Below are 12,464 nucleotides of genomic sequence, written 5' to 3' on the forward strand. Positions count from 1 at the left end.
GTGCAAGTAGTTCTCGACTTACAAGCACAATTGGGATCAAAACCTCCACTGCTAAGTGATGCAGTCATTAAATGAATCGCACCCAATTTTATGACCTTTTGGCCATATATTTAAGTGAATCTGACTTCCCCCATTGACTTTGTGTGTCAAAAGCCAACTGGGAAGATCACAAATGACAATCGTATGACCTTAGCACAGGCATGTCAAACTCCCGGCCCACAGGCCAGATGCCTCATGCTGAAACTGCGCCCACCCCATTGCCGGCAATGGGGAAAAAGTCACGATACGTCACGCAATGTCACGTGATGTCACGAGTTTGACATGCCTGCCTTAGCACCTGGACTTATATACCACTTCACAGTGCTTTATAGCCCTCTCTAAGCAGTTTACAGAGTCAGCATATTTGCCCCCCAACAGTCTGGGTTCTCATTTTACCGACCTTGGAAGGATGGAAGGCTGAGTCAACTTTGAGCTGGTGAGAATCGAACTGCCGGCAGGCAGCAGAATTAGCCTGCAGTACTGCCTTCTAACCATTCTAACCAATGTGCCACCACCTTGGGACTACAACTGTTGTAAATACAACTTTGCCAAGTGTCTGAATTTTGATCATGAGGCCGTGGGGACACTGTGACTGTATAATTGTGAGGACCTGTTGTAAGTCATTTTTTTAACCACTGACACAACTGAACAATCATTAAATGAATGGTTGTAAGTCAAGGACTACCTGTAGCTATCTCACTTCAAATCCTATTCCTCTTCCCCAAATGAAAAAAATGACTCAAAACGTCATCCTCTCCCCTTTGAGCCGCCATCAGTATAAATGTGAGGCCAGTAAAACTATTCTTTTAAAAGTAAAATATAGTTCCTCGTAGAATAGTGCTGCCTGCTCCAGTCTACTTATTGCTGAATCAGTAGGATTTGCAGTTCATGTACACTTTCTGGACTTTTGTGATGGAAGAAAAACAAGAGATAAATAAATTAACCAGGCTGAAAGAAATACCCAGATTTGGTTACTTCTGTGCTTTGGCTGCAAAATGTATGGACTTTTCCTTCCAAATCAGAGGACTGTTCTCTCTTGTCTTTTGTTACCTTAAGGACCATCATCATTCTTTTTTTAAAAAGGCCTTGCACAGGATGCCACAAACTTAAAGAATAGACCTAGACCACATGGCCTGGTCTTTGCTCGTGGAGGGTCTGTCCTCTGCTACTGAGGTTTGTGTTGCCACCTTTCTTCATCTGCCAACAGGTTCACGGTCGCTGCGTCTGCAAGCACAACACCAAAGGGCTGAACTGTGAGCTATGCAACGACTTTTACCATGACTTGCCCTGGCGCCCAGCTGAGGGACGCCGGACAAATGCCTGCAAGAGTGAGTGTGAACACTGTAGTGCCTCTAAAGACAAATTGGGGAAGGTTGTGAGGTCAGAAATGGACTGTGTCCTCCCAAAACATTTATGTAGGGGACCTTAGAGGAGGGGTGTTGTTGGTAAAGACACATACTCTACCAATTGTTATTATAAGACATTTACCACATATAGCAGGGGTCCCCAACCCCTGGTGTGTGGACCAGTACCGGGCCGCAGCATGCCAGCAACCGGGCCGCACAAACAAGCAAAGCCCCATCTGCGAGATGCAGGCAGCACGCAAAACCACACACCTTTCGGTCCGTGGAAAAACCCCTCTCCACGGAACCGGTCCCTGATGCCCAAAGGTTTGGGGACTTCTGGCGCAGAAGACTCCCTTCCCCTGAAGGATCTTGTAGCCTGAAGCCTTCCAGATGTCACTCCCAAAAATATGGTGAGCATTGCCTAGGGCAGGGGTAGTGTTCTGTACCAGCCTGCTACCGGCCCTGCAGAAAAGGCAGGGACAACCCCTTTTTCAAGAAGGCAAGAGGCTGGAATTACGCCTGCCAAATTTATTGCTACAAAAACAAACGGAACAAGACAAACCAAGAAACAGGAGCTTTAAGAAACAGGAACTATCCAAGCGGTTGCCTTCAGTAAACCAGCCCTCCCACACATTCCCCTTATATAGAGTTCAGGGCGTGGCCTCTCTCTGCCTCCTTCCGAGGTGCCCCATTGCCTTCCTCTGTTTACTCCTGATTGACTGCCTCCTGCGTCGGGCGTCCTTGAACAGGGCCAGCTGTGGGTCATCTTCATCCACGCTGTCAAGCTCACACAGCTGGGTCTCCGTGGTGACCAAGCGGGAGGGGCCTGGCTGAGGGCTCTCATCAGCAAGATCTTCAACCCCCTCAGCAAGGTCTTCAACACCCCCCTCCTCCTCTGAGTCATCCGACCCAACTGCCAAACCCACAGGCTGACCCTGAATCACAACAGGTAGCAACCTCGGCTCTTTCATGACTCATGGACTTCAGCTCCCAGAATTCCTGAGTCAATTCTGGGAGTTTAAGTCCATGAGTCATAAAAGAGCCAAGGTTGCCTACCCCTGCCCTAGGGTGAGGGATGCTTGGAGTATTTAAGTATAGCAACATCTGGAAGATCACAGATCTCTTCCTTATGGGCTTTGTAATGATGTTCATTAGAGAGCAGCAAAGCAACTTGTCAATTTTTTAACATAGTATTTTACGCGCACAGAATAACCTATCTTTCAAGCAGGAACAGTGAATGGATTCTTACGTAGTAGAGGGACCCACAGTTCCTAGTCAAACAAATCCCACAGGATTGTTGACGCACAGACACGCAAGGAAATAAATTATGGGCAGGAAACTCTTACGTGTGAAGGGGTCTGGAGATGGGCTATCTCGGGTTTTGGACAGGTCTCAGCAGCCATGCACTCTTGTGTGCGTAGACTGCCGGCTGGGGCCAGCTTCTGTTTCACCGAAAGGAAGCAAACAAAGATTACAGAAGCGCCTCTACCTCCTAACCAGGTGATACAGGGGGTGTATCTCTGTGCTCTCTCGGGTGCTTTTTCCGATGTGGTTGAAGGGTGGGGGAAGCATCATTGGCTGGTGGAGTCTAGAGTGAAGCACGTTTGCCTTCTTGCTCTCCTCAGAATGCAACTGCAACGAACACTCCCACCGGTGCCACTTCGACATGGCTGTGTACCTGGCCACGGGCAACGTCCACGGTGGGGTCTGTGATGAATGCCAGCACAACACCATGGGCCAGCACTGCCAGTTCTGCAAACCATTCTACTACAAGGATCCCACCAAGGATATTCGTGATCCTGGCATGTGCCGAGGTAAGGGGGTGGGGTGGGGGTTCAGCTACGGAGAGAAGAAAATGGACTCGGGATCTGAGAATCTGGAGGAAGAGAGGGATTCTCTTGAGGACCAGCCCCACTCCTCACCACTGGGAGAGTGGGAGGATGAGAATACAAGTAGTTCTCGACTTACAACAATTTGTTTAATGACCATACAAAGTTACACCGTCATTGAAAAAAGTGACTTCTGACCATGTTTCACACTTTAACAACCGCTGAGGCAGTCCCACAGTCACGTGATCAGAATTGGGACACTTGGCAACTGGCATGTACTTACAACAGTTGCAATGTCTCGTGATCATCTTTTGAGACCTTCTGGCAAGCAAAGTCAACGGGGAAGCCAGATTCCCTTAACAGCCGCGTTGCTAACTTAACAACTGCAATGATTCGCTTCGGGGCTGTGGCAAGAAAAGTCATAAAATGGGTCAAAACCCATTTAACAGACGTCTCGCTTAGCAGGATAAATTTTGGGCGCAGTTGTCATAAGTCGAAGACTACCTGTATGTAGGCATCTGGTCCCCTGCTGTTTATAGGTTCTGTCTGCCCTTTGAACCTCTGTTGAGAATTAAAACCTAAAGCTTTAAGAGTCGCCTGAAATATGTGACGGTGGACGGGATGCGTGCAGCCATCAGAACCCTGGAAAACAGATTGCACATAGCTTTTGGGAAGGTCCATTCTAACTTTGAACACTTGGAAAGCGACTGGTCTTTAAGGCAGGACCACCTGTACTTAGCTGGAAAGTAGCTAAGGAGATATGCTAATTGTCCTCTTTTTATCCAGCCATCTCACTAGGGACAGCGTCTTCTGACTTCCCAGGCTGCAAGGAAGTCCCTAAGGAGGACATATAGGGAATTCCCTCTGTTATGTACTGGGCTCTTGTGATACACCACATGGGTTGCTGGAGCAGCTAATGGCTCTCCAGCAACCCAGACTAACTGTCTCCTGTCCTTCAATTGGCTAGCCCCAGGTGGCAATGGTTGGTTCAAACCTATTGGCTGCCACCTAGGGGCTAGACTATATATTGTGGCTGGTTGCAGCCCTTGCTTCAGTACAGTTCCAGCAGGAATAAAAGAATGAGTTATCCTGTACTCAGCCTCGTGTCGTCATTCCTGCACCCAAGAACCCACTATTTAACACCCTCCATAGAGGCTTTTTTTAGGAGCAGAACTTGAGTCACTGCCGAGAAAAATTCCTGAGAAACTGTAGGAGAATTTCTCCTTCCATGGGAGAAAGTTAACCTATCCTCCTGCTTTGTTTCTCTCCCAAAATGGTGGAGTATTTTAAAAAGCCATTTCTACCCAGCACTAACCACAGTGCTTCCATCCTGCCCTGGGAATGCAAATCAATGGGAAATTGTGCTTCGATTGCTCAGTGGCGTTTCTGAGGATTGAGAAATACCTTCGGCCTTCTTGGATGTGGCCTGGTACATTTGAACGAGACAAAAATATCCTCCTTGGGAATGGCTGGTTTGGTTTTCCACCTCAGATCTGCAATGTTCTGTACCAGCCTACTACCGGCCCTGCAGAAAAGGCAGGGACAACCCCTTTACAAAACGGCAAGAGGCTGGAACTAAGCCTGCCAAATTTATTGACATAAAACAGAGCAAACGGAAACACGAACCATGAAACAGGAGCTATTCAAACGGTTGCCTTCAGCAAACCAGCCCTCCCACACATTCCCCTTTTAAACAGTTCAAGGCGTGGCTTCTCTCTGCCTCCTTCCGAGGTGCCCCATTGCCTTCCTCTGTTTACTCCTGATTGACTGCCTCCTGCGTCGGGCGTCCTTGAACAGGGCCAGCTGTGGGTCATCTTCATCCACGCTGTCAGGCTCACACAGCTGGGTCTGCGTCGAAACCAGATGGGAGGGGCCTGGCTGAGGGCTCTGCAGAGCCTCAGGGCTATCCTCTGGAGGCTCTCCAACACCCCCCTCCTCCTCCTCTGAATCGTCCGACCCAACTGCCGAACCCACAGGCTGACCCTGAATCACAACACGCAAAGTATATTGGTGCCCCTACTACTGTGCTAGCGCAATGCTTGATAATGGGGCTTTGTGGAGTTTCCCTGAACGTATAGACCCGTAGTGGTGAACCTATGGCACGGGTGCCACAAGTGGCACGCAGAGCCCTCTCTGTTGGCACATGCGCCGTCGCCCCAGTCCTAGGCCTTCAGCCTGGTTTTATAAAACCTTTTTGCTTTAGGCCTTTGCCGCCATGTGCAAAAAACAAAAAAAGGTTCAATCAATCAACTTCAACTTCTCATGGGGAAAAGAAAGATCTGGCAAAATTGGAATTAATTGATTGAACTTTTTAGTCCCACCCAGTCTGCCGTTACCACCGCAGCCACACCCACCCAATGGGCCTCACCCACCTGGCACCCGACGATATATAAGTGGGTTTTGGGTTGCAGTTTGGGCACTTGGTCTCTAAAAGGTTCGCCATCATTGGCATAGACAGAACCCTGCTGATCAACAGCAGCACAAAGCATTAAGCGACCATCTGCCAAAGCTAGATTAGAGGCTTTGGAAGCAGCATTTTCATTGTGCATTCAGTGAGCGTTGCTCTCCACATCCATCTGCAGGTTGGCTGCCTGTTTCTTCATTGCTGATTAGCAGAGTGGAGAATTCAGCCCTGTGTTTTTCAACCTTAAAAGGTGTTCACACATCTTAAAAGTTGCCGAGGTGGAAAAACATTGGTTTGGCACACGGTTCAGCAAAGTGTTAGGAAGTCAAAAGGGCAGCGTTTCCACACATGCTTGAAGGAAGAAGGTAATCCTGAACTTATAACCATAACTGAATAAGAGTTGTAAGTCATGCTGCTGATTGAAGAGTCACCAGGTGACCATTCCTGATTTTACAACATTTTTTTGCAGTGGTCATTAAGTGAATGGTCATAGTTGTTAAGTGAACACCATGGTTGTTTAAGCAAATCCACTCTCCACAATTTTTTTGCTGGAAACTGGAAGTAAATGCAAAAAAAACCCCAAATTGTATATTGCAACCGCTTGACCGTGGGACATTGCAAATGGCCATAACTGTGGGTTGGTTGCTGTGCACCCAAAATGCAGTCACATGACCCTGGGGGAGGTCATATCCGGGTCTTAAAGAGCGTTAGCAAGGTCTGTCATAATGGAATGGTCACTAAGTGACTGGTCATAAGTTGAGGACTACATGTAGTATCTCACCTTTTCTATCGGCAACATTATTAACCAGTAATAATCTGCAAAAAAAATGGTAGGGTGTTTTTTTTTCTTTTTAGCTTGGATCTGAAAATAGTGGTGTGTTAATTGTTCCCTGCTGGCTGTTCCTTTAGATTCTGAATTGTGGCCATCCCTTAAGCACAACTCATTTTTTTTTATCCCCTCTGCCATGTAGCCTGTGACTGTGACCCTGATGGGACATTAGACGGCGGGGTGTGTGACACACATGATGATCCAATGCTGGGGCTGATTGCCGGGCAGTGTCGGTGCAAGGTATACGTGGAGGGGGCCCGCTGTGACAGATGCAAGTCTGGGTTCTTCGGACTGAGTGCAGAAAACCCACAAGGATGCCAGCGTAAGTACCTTTCTCCTTGGTGGGTTCTCCTGGGCTGAGACGGGTTTTCCTCGTGTGACTGTAGCACTGGCTGGGGGGGGGGGGTCTCTTGGAATGGAATTTTCTTCAGACAGTGAAACTTAGCCCGTGTGGTGTAAGGAACAAAATGAAGGATACATTTGAAACTCTGGTCCTCAAACTCACCGGTTAAAACTTCAGCTTGTCTGTCAAACCTGTAGGGGATGACCAGGCTGAGCCCAAGGGAAGGGGTCAAACATGTCAAGTCTCAGGTCCCTTTGCACCCACAAGAGATCGAAGTCCAGCCCGCCTTGAATTCCACTGATTCTTACCCACTGCCCATCCGCTTTGAACGTTAGTAATTCAGGTTCTGGTAGAGAACATAAGCCTTCAATAAACCTTCGTATTCATTTGAACTGCTTGGACTTCTGATTTTCCCACCCAAACTAAAGAAGATAAGGACTCCAGGGGCTGTCCCCCCAAAGCTGGGAATGATTCTTCAGTGGGGGAATACAATCGTTAAGGATCGATAAACCGGGAAATCCTTGGGACAGGGGTGAGTTTGCCATGTTTGGCTTAACAGGCTGCGAGTGTGACCCCCGAGGCACAGTGCAAGAGGGCCGTCAATGTGATGCCATCACAGGCGATTGCTTCTGCAAACGCTTGGTTTCTGGGCGCAGTTGTAATCAATGCCTGGTAAGTAGTAGACAGTAAGTATCACTTGCCAGCCTTATATGTGCATCATGTCTCTCTTGGACTAAGGAATCTTACGTTGCTTTCCAGCCTGAACACTGGGCTTTGAGCCTTGACCTGCGTGGCTGTCGTCCTTGTGATTGCGATGTAGGGGGTGCCTACGACAACCAGTAAGGAACTATGGCTACAGCTCTGTGAGCAAAGATTTGTTTGTGTGTGGGGTGCAGTATTATCCATGCGATATCCAGGGTGAGAAAAACGAGATGGGATGGATGGCAAGTGAAGTAGAAAGTTATTGGAGATGGCGAAGAATCGGATAACTGTGGGAGGAGAGGCAAAGGAGAGAGAACTCTCTTCTTACTTACTTCATCTTTGTAATTCAGAATGAGATGTCTGCACATAAGACAGATGCTCAGGTCTCCCATAGAAGCACCCACCAAGCTGGAGCCTATTTAGCTTTAGTGTAAACCTCCAACAGATCAGGGCCAGTTTTATCCCCTGAGGAGAAGATGGGTAGGCCTATTGTCACTTGGAAGAACTGACAGAAGAGAATATTTGTAGCTCAGAGTTGAACTATGGCAGGAGTAGACAACCTCGTCTCTTTTATGACTCGTGGACTTCAACTCCCAGAATTCAGCAGAGCTGACACAGGAATTCTGGGAGTTGAAGTCCGTGAGTCATACAAAAAGCCAAGGCTGCCTACCCCTATCTTTGATGCTCTCTGAGCTTGGTTGGTTTCTGTTTGGTGTTTTTTTTTGCAGTCGTTTCATTATCAAACTAGGTAACATCATCAGTGCTAGAAAGGAGTGGAGTTTGCTCTTATTTTTATATACAGAATGACAGAGTTGGAAGGTACCTTGTAGGTCTTCTAGTCCAACCCCCTGCTCAGGCAGGAAACTCTATACCATTTCAGACAAATGGCTGTCCAGTCTCTTCTTAAAAACCTCCAGTGTTGGAGCATTCACCACCTCTGGAGGCAGGTTGTTCCACTTATTAATTGTTCTAACTGTCAGGAAGTTTCTCCTTAGTTCTAGGTTGCTTCTCTCCTTGACTAGTTTCCATCCGTTGCTTCTTGTCCTGCCTTCAGGTGCTTTGGAGAATAGTTTGACTCCCTCTTCTTTGTGGCAACCCCTCAGATATCATGCCTAGTCCTTCTTTCCATTAAACTAGACCAGGGGTCTTCAAACCTGGCCCTTTTATGACTTGTGGACTTCAACTCCCAGAACTCCTCAGCCAGCGTGCAATTCCTGCAGCCGTTCTTCACATGTTTTAGCCTCCAGCCCACTAATCATCGTTGTTTCTCTTCTTTGCACTCTTTCTAGTCTCAGAATCTTTTTTTTACACAGTTGTTCTTGGTGGTTTCTTAATTAGGGTGTTTACTGTCAGTTTATTTGTCCAAGTTTGTACATTAGTTCCTTGGTTGATGTATTGTTTCCTTTTTTTGGCTTTTTGAAAACAACCAAGCTCAGAGTCCACCAAGGACCTCATACTTGAGAGAACTGTTTGCTTGTTTTGAACCTGGTCCCTTTTCTTTTCACAGATGTGCCGCAGAGACAGGACAATGCCGCTGCCGTAGCCATATGGTGGGCCGGCGGTGTAATCAAGTTCAAACCGGCTATTACCGCATAGCGTTGGATCACTATACATACGAGGCAGAAGAAGCCCGCCTCCAGCAGGTGAGGAATGGCAAAGAATTACCTGGCAGCTGCCAGAAAGTTAGCTTTCTTGTGAAGGCTCAGGCTCACCACGGGCAGAGACGGTAAAATCAGGTAATTTTATATTTCATTGCTAAATGATCCAGTGAGGACAAGACACAGAGTAAGGACTTAATGCTGATTGGGGGAGGGGAGGGCTGTCAGCTTTTGTTGTTGTTGTTGTTAGTTGCGAAGTCGTGTCCGACCCATTGCGACCCCATGGGCAACGTTCCTCCAGGCCTTCCTGTCCTCTACCACCTTCTGGAGTCCATTTAAGCTCACGCCTACTGCTTCAGTGACTCCATCCAGCCACCTCATTCTCTGTCGTCCCCTTCTTCTCTTGCCTTCAACCTTTCCCAGCATTACAGTGTGTCCTGCTGCCAAATTTACTCACACCCACATTTATAAATCAGATCCTAGGCATGATCCTAAACGCCACACTCAGTTCACACAGACAAGGCTTGTTCTAAGCAGTATAGGGGAAGCAAAGAAGCAAACTCTTTTAACCCTTAGGGAAGTTTTAACACTGTCAATACAAATGTCAGTTTTGAAGAGATACTTAAAGAAAAAAAAAGAAAGCAAATATTGGGCTTTGGACTCGTTTTCCAAAAGGGGCTTTGGAAGGTTCGGAAACACCAATGTAGCGTTTTTTTTCTGCAGCGTCCCAAAGCAGCCATGTCTTTCCCTTGTGATTGTGCTAACCAAAGCTGCATTTACGTGTAGTCCTCAACTTACAACAGTCCATTTAGTGACCGTTCAAAGTTACAACGGTCATACAACAGTTATGACAATTTTTCCTGTTTAGGACCGTTGCAGCGTCCCCATGGTCACATGATCAAAATTCAGATGCTGGGCAACTGGTTCATATTGGTGATGGTTGAGGTGTCCTGGGGTCATGTGATCCCCTTTGGAGGCCTTCTGACAAGCAAAGTCAATGGGGGAAGCCAGATTCACTAAACAACTATCTTACCAATTTAATAAATGCAATGATTCACTTAACAACTGTGGCAAGAATAGTTGTAAAATGGGCCAAACTCGCTTAACAAATGTTTCACTTAGCAATATAAATTGTGGGCTCAATTATCATAACTCGAGGACTACCTGTATTCTCCGAGGAGCTGCATAATCTTAGCAAAAATCTCTGGGGAGACAATTTCCTGTTTTATTTTATTACTGTTTTCCACCCGCAAGCATTCAAATGCAGCATGTACTGCACTGCTGTTCTGTACCAGCCTGCTACCGGCCCTGCAGAAAAGGCAACCCCTTTACAAACGGCAAGAGGCTGGAATTACGTCTGCCAAATTTATTACTACAAAAACAAACAAGACACGAACCAAAATACAGGAGCTTTGAAACACTATCTGAGCGGTTGCTTTCAGCAAACCAGCCCTCCCCACACATTCCCTTTATAAAGAGTTCAGGGCGTGGCTTCTCTGTGCCTCCTTCCGAGAAGCCCCATTGCCTTCCTCTGTTTACTCCTACTTGACTGCCTCCTGCGTCGGGCATCCTTGAACAGGGCCAGCTGTGGGTCATCTTCATCCACACTGTCAGGCTCACACAGCTGGGTCTCCATGGTGACCAAGTGGGAGGGGCCTGCCTGAGGGCTATCATCAGCAAGATCTTCAACCCCCTCAGCAAGGTCTTCAACACCCCCCTCCTCCTCCTCTGAGTCGTCCGACCCAACTGCCGAACTCACAGGCTGACCCTGAATCACAACAACTGTACAGATGTCCGTGTACCTGAACAGATGCAGCATCTGCTGTGTGTTGCAGCTAACTCTAGTTGCACTTACTGCTATTTAACTGTGTTTTTTTTCTCATCCTATTTTATTATGAGCTTCTTTGGGGACAATTTCAGGGCTGGAAAATTACATGGGTAGGTATGTGGGTCTAGGTAAAGTGAAAGTTTTTTTGATTCAGTTAAATAATTATGAATTGCTAAGTTTGGTGACATTACAGGTAGTCTTTGACACGACCACAATTGAGCCCAAGATTTCTGTCGCTCAGTGAGACCTTTAAGTGAATTTTGACCCATTTTACGACTTTTCTGGCCACAATTGTTAAGCCAACCGCTTCAGTTGTTAAATTAGGAACACGGTTGTTCCATGAATCTGGCTTTCCCATTGATTTTGCTTGTCGGAAGGTCGCAAAAGGTGATCCCTTGACCCCGGGACACTGCAACTGTCGTAAATATGAGTCAGTGGGCTGAATTTTGTTCACGTGACCATGGGGACGCTTCACTGGCCGTAAGTGTAAAAACCGGTCGTAAGTCTCCTTTTTTTCACTTCCGCTGTAACTTCGAACGACACTAAATGAACTGTTGTAAGCCGAGGCCTACCCCCACAGACTTTCTTTCTGAGGGAACGTAATTGCTTACCGGTCCTTCTGTTGGCAGGGAACGGAAATTATACAGCGAGTGCACCTGTCCGGCCGTCCAGTCACGTGGACTGGGCTGGGGTTTGCTCGGGTGCTGGAGGGCAGCGTGGTGCAGTTCCATATCCACAATGTGCCATTTTCGATGGAATATGATCTCCTGCTGCGCTATGAATCTCAGGTAAGGCTCCTGCAACTTTCCACCTGTTGCTCTGCTTGCTGTGGCTTCTCCTTTGCCGTGAAAATACATCCTTTGGGAGCAGAACATTTTTTATTGAATTCTGCCCTTCACAATTTAAAATGTATGACAGATATTCAGTACTCATCAGCAACTAGGGACTTATAAGATAAAGGTATCAGCATAATAAAATAATAAATAATATAGCATAATAAAATGTTGGCGACAAGACTGCGATTTGCGCCCTTTGCCGTTTTCCGGCAAAAAAACACACCACCCGTTTGGAAAAATGGGTTCACTTGGACAACCAGGCATTTCGCTTAACAGCCGAGTGATTTGCTTAACGACTGCAGCAAAAAATATTGAAAAAAATGAGCCGGGTCACAGAGGTGCCTCTACTTATGATCGCAATGGCTTAACGACCAGAATTCCAGTCCCAGTTGTGATCATAAGGCAAGGATTACCTGCACTGATCACTTTAACAAATTCCCTAAATTTTCACTGTCACTATTTAAAATGGTGAATTTCAACTTCGTGAAAAAATAATTTGCACCTGTTGTTTTTGTTTGCTGCTCAATTTCATCTGGTGTTTTCACGAATTGTGGACTTCTACTGCAGTCTTTTTCGATTTTGGCAACTTTTGTTTGGATTTCAGCTCCCAGAATTTGCCAGTCAGCATGCTGGGGGTTGAAGTCTATGCATCTTAAAGTTTTGGTGGCTGAGCAACATGGCTCTGCCTACTGTATTATTTCACTTTCTCT

General features: G+C 46.9%; 1 protein-coding gene across 2 annotated transcripts in view; it reads left to right on the forward strand.

The window, feature by feature from the left end:
• Nucleotides 1-12,464, forward strand: part of LAMB2 (laminin subunit beta 2) — a 73,167-nt gene that overhangs the window by 21,617 nt on the left and 39,086 nt on the right. For both annotated transcript variants that reach the window (XR_014491672.1, XM_083355936.1), the window contains exons 8-14: nt 1,247-1,367; nt 3,011-3,199; nt 6,590-6,769; nt 7,350-7,462; nt 7,550-7,629; nt 9,000-9,135; nt 11,548-11,706. Coding sequence is in view for 1 of the 2 variants with exons in the window: in XM_083355936.1 (XP_083212062.1) it covers nt 1,247-1,367; nt 3,011-3,199; nt 6,590-6,769; nt 7,350-7,462; nt 7,550-7,629; nt 9,000-9,135; nt 11,548-11,706 (978 nt within the window). In the remaining variant the exon portion in view is untranslated. The remainder of the gene's footprint in view (nt 1-1,246; nt 1,368-3,010; nt 3,200-6,589; nt 6,770-7,349; nt 7,463-7,549; nt 7,630-8,999; nt 9,136-11,547; nt 11,707-12,464) is intronic.

The sequence above is a fragment of the Vipera ursinii genome (assembly GCF_947247035.1).
Source record: "Vipera ursinii genome assembly, chromosome: 2".
In the NCBI taxonomy this organism is placed as follows: Eukaryota; Metazoa; Chordata; class Lepidosauria; order Squamata; family Viperidae; genus Vipera; species Vipera ursinii.